The sequence below is a fragment of the Amborella trichopoda genome, chromosome 13 (assembly GCF_054954075.1).
Source record: "Amborella trichopoda isolate Santa Cruz 75 chromosome 13, AtrichopodaSantaCruz75HAP2 v2.0, whole genome shotgun sequence".
Taxonomy (NCBI): domain Eukaryota; kingdom Viridiplantae; phylum Streptophyta; class Magnoliopsida; order Amborellales; family Amborellaceae; genus Amborella; species Amborella trichopoda.
In genome coordinates, this window is record NC_142348.1 from 42,624,255 (window position 1) to 42,647,553 (window position 23,299).

The window sequence follows — 23,299 nt, forward strand, 5'->3', positions numbered from 1 at the left end:
TTTTATACAAAATACCTTAGTACTTAAATGAAGATGCCCCTTATAGTCAAATACTTCGAAGTTTTAAATTTTATTTTACCTCCATTCATTTTTTTAAACCAAAGTCAAGGTTAGTTTGGCAAGAATTTAGCACAAGTAGCCTCAACAAAGAATTTTCAATCGAGGCTAATCAACTTTCCAAGGGATGAACCTTTAGTTCAATACAATGTACAGAGGTGGGTATGGACTCGAAGTGCCAAATTGATTTTAGGTTTCAAATTTAAACTTATACTATGAAATGTTTAACAATTATAGGCATTTTTATCTAAAATGACAACTATAGACCACATGATGGAAGGAAGCTTCAAAATCCCTAAGAAGGATCAAGATTTCATCCATAAGACTACTAAGCCGCCATTGGGTGGTGTCTAGAACCAGCTAATCACTGCAGAGTCACCTTCAATGATAACTCTAGGGAACGAAAGGTCCAATTTAGATATTCCCATATTCATGATCCATAGCTCATCTTCATTAATTTTACAAGGATGAAGCCTCCTAAAATAAGTCCAAATCGTAGACCTGAGATGGTATCTAAGAAGGCCCCCATAGTCAGCAACCTGACCCTTCCCACTGCCGTCAAAATTAAGCCTAACTCATCCTTCAGGAAGGGTATTCCAAACATAGCCCAAGGAAGTGCGGCTAGGTTTGAAAAGCATCAAGTATCTATAATACATGAAGAATAAGTCCTTGTGTACTGCTTTAACGGGGAGGAAGGAGTAAGTCCAAGCCACAATGGAGCGCTGGACCGCTGAGAGGAAAGACTGCATATCTCTACTGCAACCTTCAAAGGTCCTCAAGTTTTGTTCCTTCTAGAGGTTCCATAACAAAGTTGCAACAAAAATTCTCCACAATTTAGTTCTTAAAGGCGAGAAAGAAGGAGCCCATTGCTGTTGTAGCAGAGCATGAACATCCCTAGGCCTAGGCCCAATCGAATTAGCACTATCCACCAACCATTCCCACATAGCTACCACAAAGGGGCAATGGATGAATAAATGATCAATGGACTCCTCATCACATTTGCAAAGAAGGCGTATATTAGTGAGTATCATACCCTTTCTTCAAAGGCGATCAATAGTGAGAAGCCTCACGAGGTCTAGTAGCCAAAAAAGAGTCTTAACTCTATGTGGCACTTTGCAATTCCATACTTCAGTCACCGAAGGCCAATCTTCAATATATTAATCCCTACTTACAATTTAGTAAAGTGATCTCCTGAAAAAGAAACCATATTGGCAACCAATTTCTGTTTTTGCATGGACCTTCTATACAGCGCTCCGTATAATAGCTTCAAGGGGCACTCATTCAACCATTTGGCATGCCTAAAGCGAGTCCAGTATCCATCACTCAATAGAATCCTTGAATAATCAAGGAACAGAGGCCTAACTCCTTGAATCCCCTTCTAGATAGGAGACAGGATTAGCCAGTCCGGGCAGCGCTCATGGTACAACGCATTGAACGTTCATCAACTCACCCAAAACGCCATCTCTTCCAAATTAAAATAGAGTTTGCCCTTCCTAACTCACTACTAACAAAATACTTATTTTCTAAAAGAAAGTCATCTGAACCTTTTCAATCGCGTTTCTATCACAATCAAATTAATTTCACCAAAGTATGACAAGAGATTCCTTATTTAAAATGACAACACAGAGGGCACGGACGTGTTCAAAAGCAAAGCCACCCACAAAAACTGCAAATGCAAATCCCCCATACAGATTGTCCATCTGCTCCATCGGGTAAAACTGTCCAAATATATATAAAAAGCGAGAGAGCGGACTGCAAACAATCTAACATGCATTCCTAAAATATACAACACTTGAAACATCTTCTCAGAGATGTAATGCATCAAGATCTTAGGGGTGATAGAGAGCAATTCATCTTTTTACAATCGTGAAAACACGAGATATTATGGCATCGAGATAAGAGACACGGAAATCTCCTCTGAATCACAAGGCATCTAACAACATACAAAGCTTCCTACTCCAACACCAGCAAGAGAGAGAAAGTACACAATCGACTACGTGAGACCAAATAATGGTACACTTGAATTTGCTTTCAGCTTCAGAGTGTCACAAGGACATGCACAAGTGGCATCAAAATTTTAGAGAGAGTCCCTTCCCTGAACCCGTGACCCATACCAACACAAAAAGCTTCCCACTCGAACCCCAACATTGAAATAACCCACTTTAACATCATCCAAGCCTCTCCCTCTCCCTCTCTACCTCTCGTGTATGAAAGAAAAATCACAACCAAAGACTACCAAAAGCCTCCATAACAGCCCTCCTCTTACTAATCTCCACAGTCCATCCACCCGCCCTTGCACCCCTCTCAGCACGAAGTTTCAGCGTGACCTCATCTTCTGCCATGGAAGCGTCAGGGATGCCCTTAATGGGCACTGGCTGTGGAGCAGTACCCATAGGTCTCGGCTGCATGAATGCTCCCCCCCCTGCCATAGCAGGTGCATACTGCCCCTGCATACTAGCAGCAAATTGCGTGTTTTGGGCTCCTGTCTGCAATGAGAGATTCATTCATATGAAAACACACATCACTTCATGTGGTAAAATTTAATGAGAAACTGTACTGATTACTTGGGCAAAAAGAAAGCAGAATCTAATAGAGAATGATACTACCAGCTTAATGCTCTCTCTCTCTCTTTCTCCCCCTCTCTCTCCCTCTCTTTCTCAAACACACACACGGGGAAAACATAATATTTTTTAAAGCTGTGAAAGAAAATCCAGTATGTGTGTGTGCACGTTTATATTCTAGCAAAACACTGTGCATGCAAATGCACAATGGGGAACATGGTAGGTTGCTCATGACAAGGTAAATTATCTCTACATTCTCAGCATCTGGATGTAAAAGATCCATGGCTTCTATAAAAAACATTTGTAGGAAAGGTTCTTCTTTTCCTTGTTCGCCAAGGACAGAACAAAATTTTGCAGTAAATTAAAAGGCAATAAAATAAAAACTGTTGCCATGGTTCTCCCTTATGGCTGAAGGTTAGCCCATTTTTTAGTGTGAAATTTTGTCAGAAAACCACTAGGAAATGATAAAGACTAACCTGCCTAAAAATGATTTGCAGTAAGTTCCAAGAGTATTTCAGCACGCTAAAGAGAGGTACCCAAATTGTGAAGAAATCAAGCATATATAGTTATATCTAAGGTCAAGATATTGGTGATAAAAAAAGAAAGTTACGATTGAATTTTATTTGTAAAACTCTAGTGCTTCTGTTATGATTTTTTTTTGAATAAGTTGACTATTGTATAAGTGGATACAAAAAATAGGTAAACCTAGTGAATGGGTGCCCTGAACAAAAATCCCAAGGGGCCCAAAAAATGCTCTACATCAGAAACCAAGAATAAATGTGGGATGCAGACTTGAAAAATGACTGCAGTCGACAGGGAGGTGTTGAGACTAGCTCCTGCCCTAGCTAAAGCGTTGGCAGCAACATTGGCTTCCCTATGAATGTGTCTCAAAGGGAACCGAGTGTTGCTGCAAATATGTGTAATCTCTGCAAAAATGGGGTCCAGTCTCCAAGGGCATGATATAGCTCCAGAGGCCCAAATAATGGTGTTTCTGGAGTCACCCTCGACTATCAAGTCAGTATTCCAGTAATTAGTGAAGAGTTTGTGGTTGAGGGCCCAGAAAGTTGAGCGACCATCTCTTTTCGACAAGGACAGGGATGGGAGCTTTCTCCCCTCTGAATATCCAACTGTTTCTCTCAAGCGAAATGGTCCACAGAGTGGTGGTAATGACGGCCCTCCAGAGGAGCTTCCCTGATTTGCTCCAAGGGGTGCAAAGGCATGTAGAGAAGAGATGAGGGACTGACTGAGGGGTAACCCACAACCAGTTAAAGAGGAGAAGCAAGTCAGACCACAGAGCCGTTGCAACTTCACAAAGAAGAAAGAGATGTTGGTTCGTCTCTTTGGCCCTTGAACACATAACACATTGATTGGGTAGAGAAATACCTTTACACTGTTATTAGTCAAGGGTAAGGGCCCTGCGTGGAGAGCAATCCAACATAAGAATTGAATCTTGGGGGTTATGAAGGAGCACTAGGCCATGGTCGCAATGGATGGAGGTACCAATCTGCGGATGGGTTGTGAGGAAATGCTATGCTAGAAAGAGGCCACTGAGAGATCTCCAGAAGGAGTGGAGGACCAAATGATCGTGTCATCCCTGGAAGGGGGAAGGAACACTGTGAAGCAGGGCTGAGAGTTCCAAAAATTCTACGAGCTCATGACCTGCGACAGGTCTCCTGAAATAAGGGTTCCAAGATCTGGTGGTTCGTGGGGTAACAAAAAGCTGTCCACCATGGTCGAGAAGGGGTTGCAGGCAAGGGATGGAAACTGGTCCTTAAGTGGGGTGGAGCCAACTAAGGTGTCACACCAGAATCCAACCCTGTTACCACTACTGGGAGTAAAGTGCACCTGGTTGAGGAAGAGTTGGCAGAAGTGGAGGAGGGACCTCCAGAAGCCAGAGAAGTTGCCCCCCATCCTGCATGGGGAGCCAAGCGTAATCTTCACGACAATATTTTCATCTTATCACCTCTCTCCAAAGATTGTTGGGTTGGGTGGTGTAGCGCCACCACCATTTACCCATTAAGGCGATGTTGGATTTGAGATTGTGAATTCCAAGACCTCCTTGAGCTTTGGGTAGGCACACTTTCGCCCAAGAGATGAGATGGAATTTTGGTCTCCTTCACCCAACCAAAGGAAGTCTCTCATGAGCTTTTCCAGCCTAGGGAAGTCTCTTAAGAGGGCAAATTTTTCAAACCAAAGGAAGTCTCTCAAGAGGGACATGAAGAATAAGGGAATATTGGAGAGCGTGGCCTTAATGGGAGTCATTCTTCTGGCTGGAGATGAGAATCTCTCTTTCCAAGCAGCCAGTCGCATTTCAAGTTTGTCAATAACAAGGCTACAGTGAGGGATTCTCGGTAGGCCGAGGCAAAGTGGAAGACCAAGATAGGTGGAGGGCAGCTCGTCAACAGCACAACCCCATAGATCGGCAAGGCTTTGGACAAGGGAATGGTTAATGCAAATACCCATCATCTTAGTTTTCTCCAAGTTAAGCCTTAAACCCGTTGCCATCTTGAAACATTGGAGAAAAAGGAGAAGGCGGTCAACTTGTTGTTGGGTGGCATTGCAAAAAAGAAGAATGTTATCAGCGTATTGGAGGCAGGAGATGGAGGGGCCCGACCTACCAATGTGGAAGCCCGACAGAAGACCCACATTGTACATCCAAGAGATGGATGCACCAAATACCTCAACCGCAATTGTGAAGCGGAAAGATGACAGGGGGTCCCCTTGGAGGAGCCCTCGCGAAGCTTGAAAGTAACCCTTGGGAGTGCCATTTATAAGTACAGAGAACTGGGGTTTTTGGAGATGCACCCTTGAATCCATTTTCTTCAAATAGCCTTGAAGCCCATTCTAGAGAGGGTTTCGTCTAGGATTTCTCAATCAACATGGTCATAAGCTTTCTCCCGGTCTAGTTTGATAATTAGACTAGGAGTTTTGGAGATGAGCCAAGAATGGATCCATTCATGGGCAATTAACGCCTCATCAAAGATCTGGCGATCCTTCACGAATGCCCCTTGGGTTGGGGAGATGACCCAACCGAGGACCGACATGAGGCAAGATGCCAAGATTTTGGACAGAATCTTGTAGGAGCTATTAATCAAACTTATTGGCCTGAATATTTGATTTTTCAGCTCCCTCAATTTTAGGAATCAAAGCTATGAAAGTAGTTACATAGCCTTATGGATGGTAGCCCGGGAGTGGAATTCATTGAAGAAGGCTATGATATCTGGCTTTAAGGTGTCCCAAAAGGATTTGAAGAGGGCAATGGGAAAGCCGTCAGGTCTGGGAGCTCGTCACTGCTAAGGTTCCTAATTGCCCTGAGGATCTCATCCTCCGAGAAGGGTCGTTCAAGAGAGGCTACAATTTAAGGGGTAATGGTTGAAAAGGAGAGGTCCGCCATTTCAGGTTTAGGGCAGATTGGAGTGGAGAAGAGCTGGGACAAGTATAGGACAACAGCCTAATCAATGAGGTGTGGTTGATCTAGGATGCGGTCCCCCACTTTCAGATGGGTGATGGAATTCTCCCTCCTATGACAGTTTCTCCTATGACAGTTTGCAAATTTTGTGGAAATAAGCGGTGTTTTGTTCACTGAGCTTGAGCATTTAACCTTGGCTCGCTGGGACCATTACATCTCTTCTTTCTTGAGGAGGTTTTGGTTCTCATGTGTGGCTTTAGAGTGACCCTCCACCTCAGTAGGTGAAAGGGATCTTGATTCTTCAATGGAATCCCAATGCTGTATGCACTGTAGTGGGGCATCCTTTTGCATGCAAAAATTTCCCGGTAGTTGGGAGCTTCGAGATTTGATAAAGTTCTTAAGCATTTGAAGTTTCTTCTGCAATATAAATCCAGCCCACCCTTGAGTGCTTTTAGCTGTTTTGCAACATATATCAATGGAAAACAAAGGAAACTGCCTCAAAATGAACAACAAAAGAAGGAATTACATTGACCTGTTGTTTACCTTTGTTTGGAGACAATAACAGGGTTATTTTTGAAGATTAGTAAAAGTAATAGGACAGAACAACGTTTAGGGGGAAGGTGGGAGGCACTAACTTCTTGTACTTCAAATAACCTAATTAACAAAGGTATGTAATGCAATGACCCATTAAGTTCGAACACATTACTGTTCACTACTAGTTAACTTTCCCTGTAGAGAACACAAGAGATGGTGGTGATTCTGAACAGCAAGCAAAGTTATACTGCCATTCCCAAAAACATTTGTATGTGAATGCTAGTCAATGTCCAGTTTCGCGACACCAATATGAATGCAACTAGGCTACGTAAACCTGTACACACATTTATTATCAAAGAAGCATCGAAGCATGAGCAATCCAAAATGGAGATAAGAACTCTGAAATTCACAAATAATTTTCTCACCGCATCAATGGAATCAGTTTGTGAAGAATGTCCTTGGTTTGTTCTTAATGCTGCCGCAAGCTCTTCTGCCTGTAAATACAAAGGGACCAAGCACAGGTAATATAATATGTGCAGATAAATTCATTTAAATTACTGAAGATATAAAATTTGAGGAAATAAACCTCTGAGGAAGATTGTAAAGCAGTTAAGAAATGAAATTAAGTTCTTTGCAGTAAAACAAAAAATGTTGTCAGACCAGAGTTATAGAACTTCAGAGCCTGCTTTGGTTTGACTGGGGAAGGGAAGTGTTTTGGCTCTTTAACCAATCTATGGTAAGAGCTCAGGGACGTATTAAAAAAAGAGAAAAATCGGAAAAATTTTAAAATATACATAAGCATGTCAAATAATAATTCAAAAATTATAATCTGCCACACGTGCAATTTAGTCAATCATTCTACAATTAACCTGTGACCCATTACTTCATTATTCACATTCACATGAAAGACAGAGATATACATAATAGCAAATAACCATTTGCCATCATGGAATATTAAAATCAATCCAGTTTACCATTTAAGGATTGAATTGAAATAGCCTACTAAGAAAAATATCAGTGTTATCCCTAGTAACCGCTGCGCCTAGTGTAAATAAGAAAATCTCTAACATTAAAATAACTTTTTGCCAAAGGTCCTGCATGGGAGCATGATAAAGCTTAAAGTCATAACACACTACCACTGGCTTTGCTTGTTAGTAACCTTGTCAAAGAAAAAAAAGGCCCAATAATATAAATCTTTTACTTCAACAGCTAAAAACGTAACAAAAATGCTCTTTTTATTTAAATGGAATGGTCATTCCCATATTGGATTTGAGATTTAGCTTAGGGCCAATTTTCGGACCTAAAGGCTTCTAGGCAACATAACTAAAAAATATAAAAATATTCTATCTGAAACTTCTGACAAAAGATGCTGTAAGAGGCCAAAGAGTTCACTATAGCAATTCGCTTTGACCTAGTTGCCAAAGCACAAGCTGAAAGTAAAGCAAATTTGACAACATATGGTGGGACCTTGTCAAAACATGTGAATCAGGTGAAGGACAACATTGTCTAGACAAGTAAAATTACGAGAATAAAATGTAGGGCAATCCTAAAAACACCTTACGAGCACGAGAATTTATAATTTGCTCTGCATTTTCTTCTTGGTACTTTGCGATCTTTGCTTCAATGGCAGGGATGTCTATTCCTTCCACTAAATTGAAGGCTGAAAGACAATAATGCATTAACCTCAGTAGAAACACTAATATGTAGAATCTGTAACTTTTCAAGAAACTTACTCATGTCCTCCACCTCTTCCAAGTAGTCATTGTACTCTCTCAAAGATGGAAAATCTTCTTGCCTTTTGTTGAATCTGTGCTTAATTTTCCAAAGAGGGGAAAAGTACCCCAATCAAAAAGTAGTATAAAGTCATTAATCGTCTACTTTAAGATCACTATAAAAGCTCAACAATTGTTTATAATATTCAAGGTCTAGAATATGTGGAGATTCAGAATATTCTATCTTGGTTGGAAGCAAAATATAAGGTGAAACAGTTGAGGAAAAATATCTCCATTCAAGATGCACTTCTCCAATTCATTAGCCTTTACGATGTTGCAAAGGCTTCAAAATCTTTATAGACAATGTGCACAACCCTATTTAACATTACTTGTCTAGCAATCAAATTATAGGTAGCATGAGTATGAAAAACTTAAGTCAGTCTAACTAAGATAATACAACAGAGGAAGTGTATAGACTAAACAACCACCCAAAAAAAAGGAGGGGGGGGGGTTCTGGTCCCATGTATACCCGCATGAACTGCAGGGAGGTATAAAAAGTAAGATAAGTACCTGCTTGCATAATGTTTTTCCCCTTTCTTTTCCAAAAATGCCTTTTCTTTTGCATTGATAGCCCATTAGTCCAAAACCAAAAGCATAAAATACCTCGTTTCCCCTTTCTCTCATCCAATTCTTTGAACTCTCTTTCTCTGTTCAACCATATGGGGTTGGAGGGTTGGTGAGAGAGAGAAAGGGTGGGGGCTCATGGGAATGGATGAGAGAGAGGGGAAAAGGGGTGTTCTATGCTTTTTTGGTTTTGGACTAGTGGTTACAAATAAAAGTGAAAGGGGCATTTGGAAAAGAAAAGTGTAAAATGTTATGGAAGAGGGTATTTGCCTTGTTTTTTAACTTTTGGGGGAGGGGAGGGGGTCCAAGCGACGTGAACATGGGACAAAAAATTCTGGGATGGGAGTAATCGTCTTTTTACCCTATCAAATAAGTATAAAACCTCTTACACAGTGGAATTTGCAGAGTCACAACTATTTAGTATCACAAAACAGCTACAACTAAATTACTAAAAACATGGTCTATGTTGATTGAAGTAGAACAAAAATACAATAGGCCCTTCGATAACTGAAAGCAAACCAGCAATTGCAAGAAAAGAACTATGTTTTAGTGGAGAAACCATCTGAAACCATTTTGCACATCAACATGAGAATTTCAAGCTCATATTTTAGATATCAATTTTTTTTTTTTTAATTTACAGTCTGCATCCTCAGACTCACAGAACTGATGCTGCAGTATCAATGGTTGACTCCTTGTGTGAGTTCAATCAGACTCGCCCGAGTTATTAGGGCTTGAAGGGTGCCGAGAGCGACAACCCCCAAACTAGGGGTATATAATTTCTATATTATTTCATTTATAAGTGATTTGATCATTGATTAAATCCATTATAGCTTATTTATTTTCTTATGTTTACACTTTTTTATGGTTTATATTTTTTTTTTTGCTCTTTTAGTCTGAAAAGATGATTTTTAACCACTTTTCTACTTTTTCACTATTGAAAACAGTTTTCTAATCTTTTATGTGTTTTTCCTGTTGTTTATCATTTTTTCCTTATTTTTCTGTGTTATCAGGATTTTTTCTTGTTCTTTTAAGTTTTTAGGCCATTGGGCTGCATGGGCGAGTTGACTTGAATTCACAAGTAACTTGGCCCAGGTGCCAAGTTCAGCGGTCCAGCCGTGTAGTCAAACATTGCCCAGTATTATGGTAGCATCATACTCCAACACCAATTATGACAAGTTCTTAAAGTTAACACCCAAGATCAAGTGTTCAGGACAACCACTCTGGCTAATCGAGGAATGGCTGCTCGCTTGGCTCGCCAGACAACTCTCTGCAGTCTAGATTCAAGAAATGTATTTCCATCAGGAAATACCTGTTCACACCAGGTCATGGCGTGTACTTTGTAAGTTGCCGACTAATTTGGCATCTAATGCTGAATGGGGCTAAGTAGAAGAGGGCACATAACCCATCTAGAGCTACTTTTTAAGTGAAGTATTCTTCATTCTGGAAAAGCATTCAGGTATTTGAGATAGCAGCAAACATATTTGCAAGAGAGCAGATTTGACCTTCAATTAGAGGCCAGAGAGATCCAGGGTCAATTATCTCTACCTTCCCTGGCAGTATGGAGGTCCTTATATACTTCAGGTGTGACGTCGACATTTAGAAACTCATTAAAATGGGCTGTGCAAACAATAGAGAAACATCATTCCAGATCAAGCGCTAAAACTTTAAAGAGCTTTAGTTTAAGCTGAGGGAACCAAAGATGGAAATCAGAATTCAATAACAACAACCAAGGTGGATGACCTTGGAATCAGAAAAATTTGGGAGGGAAGATAACATATTCTATGGAGACACAATTTGAAGTTTCTTGAATAGATTCTCTGACATTGTTAGTTATGAGCTACAGAAGAAGATAAGTTAATGGGATTTTCAAGGCATGCCTTTGGGCCTACTCTGCTGCTGAGCCAACTAAACATATCGCAATGCATATATATAAACTTTTCTGGGACTAGAAGGCTTAGAAGAGTAGAAGCATACATGTTACATCGGAAGCTCAGACATGCACCTTCATCCCTAAAAAGAGAAGCATATGTTTAGTAGTTGTAAACCTCTTACCCCTCAAAGGGATCACTGATATTTTTTGCATTGAACATTAATTTAGGTATTTAAGCCTAGAATAAATCTCAGCCATTTCCATTCCCAAGCTCGGATGAGAAAGGAGGGTTGTGTTAGGTTGGCAGCCATCAAAATTTTTTTGCCACATCCCTATCATAATTCATGATGTGGAACAAGATTCATGTAGCCAACCCCAAATACTTGGGATAAAGCTCCGATGATGATGACGATGATGATTAACTCTAAAAATCCTCCTACAGGAATTAATTTAGGGATTTTATATTAGAATTTTTTTTTAACAATTTGAAAAACAAAAAAAAGAAGGAAAAAAAGAGCCTAGAATTACTCTCAAGCATTCAAATGTCACTTTTTTTAGCATGGAGTTTTTTACAAATAACCCAAGTTTAGGTTTATTGCTTGCCTAGACATGCTAATACTCAACAATCCCATTCCAACTGACGGCTTCATCTCAATCCTATTCATAAGTTCCAATCATTATTGAATCACATAGATGCAATCAGCATGCAACTAGCAATTGGATCAACTTTTCATTAGGTGAGGGGCCAAATAAAGTGCCACCAAACGATACAAAAACTGATCAACACCATGCATCCATGTGAGCGTTTAAAACTTTCAAAAAAATTTAACAATTATCCCATGTTGACATAAAAATATTTTTTGTAATGTGCTCTTGTTGTATTCAAACGACATACAAACAGTGGGGTGCTAATGAAAGATCAAAATCGCCTTAAAGTACATAGCGTGAGTGATTAAAATACCACTTATATGTGCACAATTACGGCCCAGTGTATAGAAGATACAGCTTCTATAAAAGTGCTCTCAATGGTCATCATAGTTGTGCAGTAATGTACTGTCCCAAGAAATGCAATCTTTCTAAATCCAACGACCACCACTGGCAATTTTGAAAGGCAGAATAGCAACTATCCAATAAACGAATCAGATGAAGGGCATGAAATTCATCATTGTATGATACCAGAAAACAGGATAGCAGCTACTGTAGAGGAGGAAACAAAGAGATAATTTTCTAGAAAAAAAAGGTGCATATAGATCAACATGCATATGAGACTTTGTGGTCACTATAGAGACTCAAGTTTAGTGGATTAACAAGTGGAGCAATAGATTCCCAATGATCACTTGAAAGATTTTAAAGTCATAAGGCATGGAGCACCCTTACAATATGAGGGCAGCCATTGAGATGAGGATGGTAGTGGACATAAAGACAGTGCCTGTAAGATAACAGAAGCATCGAGGATAAAGGGACAACACACATTTAAGTTAAAGAGGAGCCATGTGATAGATGTGTAACACTTTTACAAGATTGATATTCAAATCCTGGTGAACAAGTGCATTCTCAGTAAATGAAACAACACGTGACTTTGTCCCAATACAATCCTTACAGGTGCATGCCTAGGGAAAATGTATTCACGAAAGTAAGGATTGAAGAAATAAGGAAGATTTATGAACAGGTGATACCTACTTGTTGCTACTGGTGAAATACAGCATTTATGGTTTAAATCTCCTGAAATAAACATCTAGTGACAAAATAGAAAGACAAAAAGATGAAAAGACTATACTTGAAACTCTTGAAAACAGAAAAGCCAGGACTATATTTTCAAGACATTACTGAAAACATTTTGCAATTGATAACCACACGAAGGACAGAAACAATCAGCTATGCAAAGAACATAAGGTGTGTCACAACTGAAGAATTTTTGCTAGATTATGGAATCGCCATTATGTCGCTTACAGCAACCCATTATAAGATATTCTAGCTATAAGAGTCCCATAGAACTTTTTCCATTGTCTTTTCTAAGTGCAATTCCAGATTCTATTGATGTTCAAAACTCAAATATGCAGATGTGCAACAACAAAGACATCCTAAAAAACATTCTAGGATCTTGAAATATGTGTTGCACACTAAGATACATAAATATGGATACAGATATGGGCACAATATGGGACAAGGATACAACTTGGCATATCCCAAAATTTAGAGCACTAAAATGGATGGGATGGGGGCACCCAATCTGAATCAATGATAACCATATGTAGCTTATATAGTTCATAAATATACATCTTCAACACATTGATACGCATATATACCTTATTGTAATGCATGACTTTTATATTTTAATTCATACTACTTTTTATATTTATGCTATTCTATGTTCACGAGAAGTCAACAAGTTTCTGGCATTGGTATCTGTGTGATGCCATTTCAATGCTGGTAAGTTGGATGTAATACAAGTATCTACGTATTTATTAAAAATAGCAAAAGAAAGGCAATTCCATCAAAATCCACCTAAAAGTTGAAGTATGTAACATTTTGAACTAGGTGTAATTTGATAAATTTCAGAACCCATTTTGGTGTGTCATTTGATGGGTTAATTGAAATTGATCAAAAGAACGATGGGCTATCTGAAATTGGATTAAAAAACATATGTACAATGTTCAATAGTTCAAAAACTTTGGGATAGTTTGATAAATTTAGCCAAGAAAAAAGTAACACGTATCTTGGGTTGTACATATGGAATATTATCCTCCATGTAGACAAGAAAAATAATTTAATGTATTATACTATGCAGAATTTTTTGAGAAAGAAATGTCACACATCAATTGCCTCCTATCCCTTATTTCCACCATATGATTTATGCTCACTTTGATAAGAAATGTTTAATAATGAAGCATCATAAGGTCATAAATAGACTGGGCTCTTAGTTACCGGGATCTTCTAAGGGTTCGCTTCCGCTCCGAAGCTTGATCCTGCGCCTGAAGACACAGGAGCTTGATCCTGGGCGATTCTGTGATATTTGGGATCACTCAATTTCATGTAAATGGGATCCAGATACCGATGCCAAAACCCATGGTTCCATGATCACGCGGAACCATGATTCAACCAACATGGAATCGAGTATCCTCTACTTTGGGAGCAAGTTTCACCGGCACATGTTTTGGTTCAATTACAATGGAGTGTGGATCTCCAATTTTTTAATGCCAAAAACTTTGTGAATGCCATGATTTCCTACATATTGTGTAATACACAACTATATACACCTTGTAATTTGTAATACATGTCTAGTTTCAAAGAAAGGCAACAAGTGTGGACAAGGAGAGAGAAGGAAGATGCTAGAAGGAGATACAAAAGCCAATCGCATTTAGGGGTGGCAATGGACCTGACCAGACCCTAGACCAGGCAGGTAGACCCGACCTCGGGTCCGGGTACGGGTCCAAATTTTGGAACTGAATACTATTCGGGTCCGGGTCCAGGTCTAGCCGGACCCAACCCGTAACCGTAGTCATAGGGTATATGATGCAATCATGTGTCTTTAGGTGTGTGCTAGGTGTTCATATTGTCACAATATTGGCAACATTTACAGTAGTATTAGCCAAAAAAAGAAGCTCATAGTCATAGGGTATATGATGGTAAGAAAAAAGGCAAAAAAAAAAACCTCATAGTCATAGGGTGGCAATGAATCCGACCAGAACCGGGACCCGACTAGTTCGGGTATGGGTCCAAATTTTGAACGGGTCTAGGTCCTCACCCCTATTCGCATAGCGGTTTTATTGAGGAATTAGAACGCGATCAATACATTTCACTTTATTGGGGCTTGTTCATTGGGTCATGTCCACCTCCTAGAGGGCTTATCATTTGAGTGTTGGTTAATCAATTCAAGCCACTCGTTGGGTTGCCTTATGGGTTATGGAATATCATGTATGCTTGGAAAATGTGAGGTCCCTCTTATGTATATATCATTGAGCCCCTAGCAATTCACCTTGGATGAGACCTATTGGGAATTATATAGAGTAATGTCTTTTCTTTTTCCTTGTTTTCCGAAGTAGAGCTTAGCTATTACGGCATTTCTTTTTTGGAAACAATGTAACACAACTTTCTTAAATGTAATCATAAATCAATATTTGAGTGGTCATTGTTCAATCCAACTGATTGGTGCCAAAAAAGAGGACATGAGCAATTTTTCACAGTGAATCTTGCCCAAGTAATTGTTTTTATCAAGGTATGACAAAGTTTTTGTCAACAGCTCAAAGGTTAAGATGAAATAGATTTGTGTTATACAACCTTTTAATGGTGCATTATTACCCAATGAAAATACATCAAGGGAGTTGAGAGAGTTTATTGACAATAGATCACAATGTTCTGCATGGACTTTGAAGAGAATGGGAGCCCACAAGAGTCCCCAATGATTGTATCGCAAAGAGAGAGATAGAGAGAGAGAGAGAGGGGGGGAGGAAGGGGAGGGGGGGAGGGAGGGAGGGAGAGGGAGGGCGAGATCACCAAGGTCAAGGACACAAAGCTCTTTTGTGCTTGAAGACTCAAGCAGACTATATTGGATTCTAAGTATCACTACTTGTATGAAATCATACTCCGATGACAAGAAAATCCAAAGAGAATGTCAATGACATGATTCTTGTTTATGTTGGCACTTGGATTTGTGAATTTGGATAAAGTTAAACATATTGTTCATTAGAACTCACATCCAAATTACAATACAAGGGAAAGTGAACTTCAAGAATGTCGATCCTACACACAGTGAATTGCGATCCCATTTATGAAGAAACAAGCTCCTATGCAGATAAGAAACACGCTCCTATGCAGATATGGAACACACTCCCTGAAAGCTAGGGATCTCGATCCCTTGACATGATCATGTACAAATCTCGTTTCCCCAACCATGGACTTTGAGCCTACCTTGCTCAGCGCTTCCGCTCCCGATCCCAGATCTCTTGTCACTCCCACTGCGGGTAATTATGAATGGGCTATCTAACCAAGAGGCTCCAGCAGTCAATACTAGTTTTGGCCATCAAACACTTAGTGTTGTGGGCCCCATGGTGGACATGTTACATGGCCAATATAAAAGTCTAACTAGCTCATGCACTTTAGGGAAGATCTCTACAAGACTTCACTGGTAAAATGGCCAAATGGTAAAAATGACCAAGTTAGTTTCCACAATCAGAGAACTCAACAATGTTCTTTCACAGATTATGAGTTCTATAAGCAAAGCATGAGCCGCTGCCCCTGAAGAATAGAATATCCCCATTGTGCCATAGTAGCCAGAAATAATCTTCCCAACACTATCCCAAAACGTAACCTTTAAACCCTAATGTTTACTTCATATTACATTCTCAAAAAAAAAAAAATGTTTACTTCCATATGGATTAGGATCACCAAGTCAGATCCATCAAAATTCAACGGAATGATGTCCAGCAGTGGAAACACCACAACTCAGGAGAGGCCATTAAATACGTGTCTTGATGTCCATCAAGACATTTATTAAAGGGCGCAATTTCTGTAAGGTTGCAACCTTAAACAATGAAATTAAGACGCACCTTAAAATTTTATCATAACATGTAATTTTGTTGTAAAAAATTCTTAGTATTATCTTAAAATCTATTTTCATACCTAATTAGAAAATTTTAAAATCCAAAAATGGTTAATCAAGTAGATCTATAAATATATGAAAATATTGAAAATGAACAGTCTAGATAATGTGTGGCAAGATGCACTATTTCCAGGACTCAAAAACTTTTTGTTTTCATATTCATACATCTTGATGTCAAGATGATTGATTAGAGGGTTTTTTCGGTTTTTTCAACATTAAAACAACATTTCCGATAGATTTTTGAGGTGCATATGTGATTCTACATTTTAAGGTTGCAACCTTATTAAAACTTTTCCCTTTATTAAATATATGTGATAAAATTCCCAAGTTTCGAGAGGAACATTTTGTTTTTATACATGGTAAGCTTATGCTTTCGAATTAATTACATTAGTTCATATCCATGCTTAGAATTCTAAGGCTATAAGAAGCTTCCATCCAACATCCATACCAGTGTATCGAGATGTGGCTGCATCCATTCGGACTCAGATGAGTAACTCGGCCTTGCCCTATAGGCTAGGTGGGTTTTTCGCTATCATGCTATACACTTGCAAGTGTATTTTTTTTTTTGTGTGTGCGTGTACATATACAGATATATTAATGCATCCCTATTAATTCAAAACCGATGAAATGGCCTCTTGGTAGGTTGCCCAGTGTGCTTGCCATTGTGGTGGGTGCTCAAAACCCCCCACAAACACCGCTCACTTTTTTTTTTAAACCCAGCGCTTTATTAGGAGTTAATAAAAAAACGAGTTCAGAAAGTTTCCTTAGTGGGAATCGAACCTGAGACCCAGTGGAAAGCCGCATACAAAGAGCCAAGGTTAACTAATATGCCATCTATGTTTGACGTTAGAAATGGGGAGGTTATATATTCTATTTTATTTTATTGTCATCATTCTAATTTTTTTTAACTTGGGCTGTACACAGGTGAGTTAATCAGCCTTGCCCGAGTAACTCAGCTTGGCCAATGGGCGAGTACTCTGGCTGGGTCGAGTCCCGGTACCATGTTCCATAATATCAAACAAAGAATGAAATCAACTCATTTTTCTGATCTACTTAGTTTCCATCCAGCCCAAGAATCACATTCAGAACATGATTGAAGAAACAAGGAGTCAACAGCTAGTTACATTCGAGAAATCCATAAGATAAGTGTAATCAAACATAAGTCAACACAATCCCAATAACTAATTTGCAACCAAAATCTCGATTTGAAATCCTCACTAAATAAAGCTCAGCTACTAATATCCCAAAGAACAAAATCATAAATATAAAGATCTGATTCAGAAATATAACTAATATTTTACATCTAACAACAAGATCATCCAATTTATGGTGCCACTAATTAATATCAGATACGATTTCTCCACAAAAAAAAAAAAAACAAAAGAACTATTGAACATAAGAAAAGTACCCAAGTGGCAAGCTATTAACCTCAAAGAAGAGAGTACTAAGACCAGTTGTAGTATTACAGTCTGAAGACACTGAAAGAAAATAACAGCACAAACCTCAAAATGAAAACACAGAACTGACATGATACAGCTTTTTTGGCATAGAATATCAATGGTTTGACCAAGAAAAATGACATTAACAAATATTCTACAAAAGTAACCAGTAATTGAGTACTTAGGGATTTGATAACACGGAAAAACGATAGCGGAAGGGAAATGTTATATACATGTTTGCTATTCTCTTTCTGATAGCCACCTCCTTCGCAAAGGAATTGGATCCCGAGGCTGAAACCATCTCTGCAACTTATCCAACTTCAAGCAAGAGGAAAATTACGTTATATTTCAAATTTCGGGCATAGATTGGTCATTTTGCCGATATCTCTCCGTCCAACCCCTGAACATGACTACGTTCTAAGAGTGAGAAAATGTGGGAAGTGGAAGTGGCGAAAGATTAAGAGAGAGAAACGATAGGGTTTTAGATTTTAGTGAAAGAAAGGGGTTGCATTGGGGGTTAGAGAGAACAGGAAATGGAGTCATGGGTTTCTAGTTTCTACTATTCTACCGAGCTCACCTTTCTCTATGGCTCATCCTTTCTTCTATGGAGTAGATATTTCTGTATGATCCATATGACTTGGGAATGTCACGGCCATAATAAATTATCGCCGTCATGTTTTACTTTTAACGGTGATGATAAGAAAGCAGATCGGCTCAATTCTGAAGGGTGCGGACAATCTAAAATCACACCGTCCAAACAACTTATGCAACGGCGATAAACATGTAATCGTAGCTTTTCTGTAAAAGATACACCGAAGTTCACTGACTTCGAGGGGTTTTAAAAAGAGGAAAAGCTTTTTATTTTTCCCTACAACATAGAAGTTCTATCTTTTTTTATTCAACTATCTATTTCTTAATGGAGGATTAAGATTGTTTTAATCATAATATCACATTTTGTTTATTTTTATTTTTATTTTTATAAATTATTTTGACACCAAATTTTGGATGTCCATTTTTCTATTAAACTCATATTAACGAAAAATATATAAAAAATTATTTTCAATAAAATAAAATGGTCAAAATATTTTTAAAAATTTTAAAAGGTATTTTGGTCATTATTTTTTATCAAAAAATTATTGTTAATATTTTTTAAATTTTAAAAGCTATTTTGGCCATTATTTTTTATCAAAAAATTATTATTAATATTTTTTATAGATGCGCCTAATGAGAAGATGACAAGTAACAAATTTTATATTCAAAAACTTTATATGAAAAAAACTATAAATAAAATACTTTGAAACGTGAGATCTAATATCAAGCAGAGAATTTGTATTAAAAAAATTAAAAGTAGAATACTTTAACCCAGTGTTTTAAAAAACGCCGAGTCGAACCGGACTCGCCCGGTTCGACTCGGAAATCGTGAAAAGGGGACCGGATCGCCTAAAAAATCGGAAATCGTCCGGTTCTAGAGAGAACCGGACGATTCTGTACAGTGAATCGCCGATTCACTGTACGGAATCGGCGAGTCCGTAAGGATTTTTTTTTTTTTTTTTTTTGTGTAATCCATGATAGATTTTTTTGAAATACTTGATCGATTTTTTTGTAATCCATGATCGAATTGTTTTTGTTTTTTTGTAATCCATAATCGAATTTTTTGGTTTTTTGTAACTCATAATAGAATTTTTTGTAATCCATGATCGAAATGTTTGTTTTCTTTTCTTGTAATCCATGATCGATTTTTTTGTTTTTTGTTTTTTTTTTTGTAACCCATGATAGAATTTTTTGTAATCCATGATCGAATGTTTTGTAATACATGATCGAAATGTTTGTTTTTTTTTTGTAATCCATGATCGAAATGTTTGTTTTTTTTTTGTAATCCATGATCGAAATGTTTGTTTTTTTTTTTGTAATCCATGATTGAATTTTTTGTTTTTTGCTTTTTTTGTAACCCATGATAGAGTTTTTTGTAATCCATGATTGAATTTTTTGTAATCAATGATCGAACTGTTTTTTTCTTTTTTTGTAATCCACGATTGAATTTTTTGTTTTTTTTTGTTTGTTTTTTTTTGTAATCCATGATCGTATTTTATGTAATCCATGATCGAATTTTATGTAATCCATGATCGAATTTTATGTAATCCATGATTGAATTTTTTGAAAATTTGTGATTTTTTTTTTTTAATCCATGATCGAATTTTTTTTTGTAATCCATGATAGAATTTTTTGAAAATTTGTGATTTTTTTTTTAATCCATGATCGATTTTTTTGAAAATTTGTTTTTTTTTTTTTTTAATCCATATTATTCAAAGAGAAAATGAGGGAGATGATGATTCTGAGGCCACCCTATCCCAGCCATATTATTCACATATCGAGTCCCAACAGCAACAGTGTAGGGATGAGCACGAAATACTGTAAATTAAATGCTGAATGGCGGTTCATGCAGGGAAAGAACATATCAATATTCGCATATTCATTCAAAAACATGAAAATTCTTAATGGAGTACCTTCATTTTTATATTGAATTTCTAAAAAACAATATTTATAATGAATTTTAATAATTTTTTCGAATTTTTTTTAAGCTTTATTCTGACCTATTCACCTGATTCCCGATCCGGATCGCCGATTCGCTGATCCGGATCGGTTTTTTGGAAGCTCGATCAGGGTCACCGATCCTTTTTTTAAACCATTGCTTTAACTCAGCGTTTTAAAAAACGCCGAGTCGAACCGGACTCGCCCAGTTCGATTCGAAATTCGCGAAAAGGGACCTGATCGGTTGAAAAATCGGAAATCGTCCGGTTCTAGAGAGAACCGGACGATTCCGCATAGTGACTCGTCGATTCACTGTACGGAATCGGCGAGTCCGTACGGATTTTTTTTTTTATTATTTTTTTTATTTTTATTTTTTTTTTATTTTTTATTTTTTTTGTTGTAATCCATGATAGATTTTTTTGTAATACTTGATCGATTTTTTTGTAATCCATGATCGAATTGTTTTTGTTTTTTTGTAATCCATGATGGAATTTTTTGGTTTTTTGTAACCCATAATTGAATTTTTTGTAATCCATGATCGAAATGTTCGTTTTCTTTTCTTGTAATCTACGATCGCTTCTTTTGTTTTTTTGTTTTTTTTTGTAACCCATGATAGAATTTTTTGTAATCCATGATCGAATGTTTTGTAATACATGATCGAAATGTTTGTTTTTTTTTTTTAATCCATGATCGAAATGTTTGTTTTTTTTTTTGTAATCCATGATTGAATTTTTTGTTTTTTGCTTTTTTTGTAACCCATGATAGAGTTTTTTGTAATCCATGATTGAATTTTTTGTAATCAATGATCGAACTGTTTTTTTCTTTTTTTGTAATCCACGATTGAATTTTTTGTTTTTTTTTGTTTGTTTTTTTTTGTAATCCATGATTTGTATTTTATGTAATCCATGATCGAATTTTATGTAATCCATGATCGAATTTTATGTAATCCATGATTGAATTTTATGAAAATTTGTGATTTTTTTTTTTTAATCCATGATCGAATTTTTTTTTGTAATCCATGATAGAATTTTTTGAAAATTTGTGATTTTTTTTTTAATCCATGATCGATTTTTTTGAAAATTTGTTTTTTTTTTTTTTTAATCCATATTATTCAAAGAGAAAATGAGGGAGATGATGATTCTGAGGCCACCCTATCCCAGCCATATTATTCACATATCGAGTCCCAACAGCAACAGTGTAGGGATGAGCACGAAATACTGTAAATTAAATGCTGAATGGCGGTTCATGCAGGGAAAGAACATATCAATATTCGCATATTCATTCAAAAACATGAAAATTCTTAATGGAGTACCTTCATTTTTTTATTGAATTTCTAAAAAACAATATTTATAATGAATTTTAATAATTTTTTCGAATTTTTTTTAAGCTTTATTCTGACCTATTCACCTGATTCCCGATCCGGATCGCCGATTCACCGATCCGGATCGGTTTTTTGGAAGCCCGATCAGGGTCACCGATCCTTTTTTTAAACCATTGCTTTAACTCAGCGTTTTAAAAAACGCCGAGTCGAACCGGACTCGCCCAGTTCGATTCGAAATTCGCGAAAAGGGACCTGATCGGTTGAAAAATCGGAAATCGTCCGGTTCTAGAGAGAACCGGACGATTCCACATAGTGACTCGTCGATTCACTGTACGGAATCGGCGAGTCCGTACGGATTTTTTTTTTTATTATTTTTTTTTTTTTTATTTTTTATTTTTTTTGTTGTAATCCATGATAGATTTTTTTGTAATACTTGATCGATTTTTTTGTAATCCATGATCGAATTGTTTTTGTTTTTTTGTAATCCATGATGGAATTTTTTGGTTTTTTGTAACCCATAATTGAATTTTTTGTAATCCATGATCGAAATGTTCGTTTTCTTTTCTTGTAATCTACGATCGCTTTTTTTGTTTTTTTGTTTTTTTTTGTAACCCATGATAGAATTTTTTGTAATCCATGATCGAATGTTTTGTAATACATGATCGAAATGTTTGTTTTTTTTTTTTAATCCATGATCGAAATGTTTGTTTTTTTTTTTGTAATCCATGATTGAATTTTTTGTTTTTTGCTTTTTTTGTAACCCATGATAGAGTTTTTTGTAATCCATGATTGAATTTTTTGTAATCAATGATCGAACTGTTTTTTTCTTTTTTTGTAAACCACGATTGAATTTTTTGTTTTTTTTTGTTTGTTTTTTTTTGTAATCCATGATTTGTATTTTATGTAATCCATGATCGAATTTTATGTAATCCATGATCGAATTTTATGTAATCCATGATTGAATTTTTTGAAAATTTGTGATTTTTTTTTTTAATCCATGATCGAATTTTTTTTTGTAATCCATGATAGAATTTTTTGAAAATTTGTGATTTTTTTTTTAATCCATGATCGTTTTTTTTGAAAATTTGTTTTTTTTTTTTTTTAATCCATATTATTCAAAGAGAAAATGAGGGAGATGATGATTCTGAGGCCACCCTATCCCAGCCATATTATTCACATATCGAGTCCCAACAGCAATAGTGTAGGGATGAGCACGAAATACTGTAAATTAAATGCTGAATGGCGGTTCATGCAGGGAAAGAACATATCAATATTCGCATATTCATTCAAAAACATGAAAATTCTTAATGGAGTACCTTCATTTTTTTATTGAATTTCTAAAAAACAATATTTATAATGAATTTTAATAATTTTTTCGAATTTTTTTTAAGCTTTATTCTGACCTATTCACCTGATTCCCGATCCGGATCGCCGATTCGCCGATCCGGATCGGTTTTTTGGAAGCCCGATCAGGGTCACCGATCCTTTTTTTAAACCATTGCTTTAACTTAGCGTTTTAAAAAACGCCGAGTCGAACCGGACTCGCCCAGTTCGATTCGAAATTCGCGAAAAGGGACCTGATCGGTTGAAAAATCGGAAATCGTCCGGTTCTAGAGAGAACCGGACGATTCCGCATAGTGACTC

At 37.1% G+C, this 23,299-nt stretch overlaps 1 protein-coding gene across 7 annotated transcripts; it reads right to left on the minus strand.

Annotated features, from left to right (window-relative positions):
- Positions 1-1,845: 1,845 nt before the first annotated feature.
- On the minus strand, positions 1,846-18,411 carry LOC18442485 (cyclin-dependent kinase-activating kinase assembly factor-related / CDK-activating kinase assembly factor-like protein). 7 transcript variants are annotated; one of them, XM_088855126.1, is made up of 6 exons: positions 18,039-18,383; positions 17,795-17,844; positions 8,295-8,368; positions 8,118-8,221; positions 6,987-7,055; positions 1,846-2,543 (listed from the first exon to the last, which is right to left on the minus strand). In XM_088855126.1, the coding sequence occupies exons 3-6, from the start codon at positions 8,296-8,298 to the stop codon at positions 2,277-2,279; spliced, it is 444 nt and encodes a 147-aa protein (XP_088711252.1). In that variant the 5' UTR covers positions 8,299-8,368; positions 17,795-17,844; positions 18,039-18,383; the 3' UTR covers positions 1,846-2,276. The 7 variants fall into 7 exon arrangements, with proteins under 7 accessions (XP_088711252.1, XP_020528113.1, XP_020528112.1 ...); XM_020672454.2 differs by lacking the exon at positions 17,795-17,844 and adding an exon at positions 12,145-12,196 and having other exon boundaries at positions 8,118-8,209; positions 8,295-8,373; positions 18,039-18,380; XM_020672453.2 differs by lacking the exon at positions 17,795-17,844 and adding an exon at positions 12,145-12,196 and having other exon boundaries at positions 8,295-8,373; positions 18,039-18,380.
- Positions 18,412-23,299: the final 4,888 nt, after the last annotated feature.

What these genes read in the sequence shown, in the direction of transcription:
- LOC18442485 (XM_020672453.2), bottom strand. Translation starts at nt 18,106, where the DNA reads ATGGTTTCAGCCTCGGGATCCAATTCCTTTGCGAAGGAGGTGGCTATC. An exon ending in GGAAGAGGTGGAGGACATGA is followed by an intron (nt 8,222 to 8,294) that starts GTAAGTTTCTTG and finishes ATTGTCTTTCAG; the next exon opens with CCTTCAATTTAGTGGAAGGA. An exon ending in AAACTGATTCCATTGATGCG is followed by an intron (nt 2,544 to 6,986) that starts GTGAGAAAATTA and finishes CTCTCATTGCAG; the next exon opens with ACAGGAGCCCAAAACACGCA.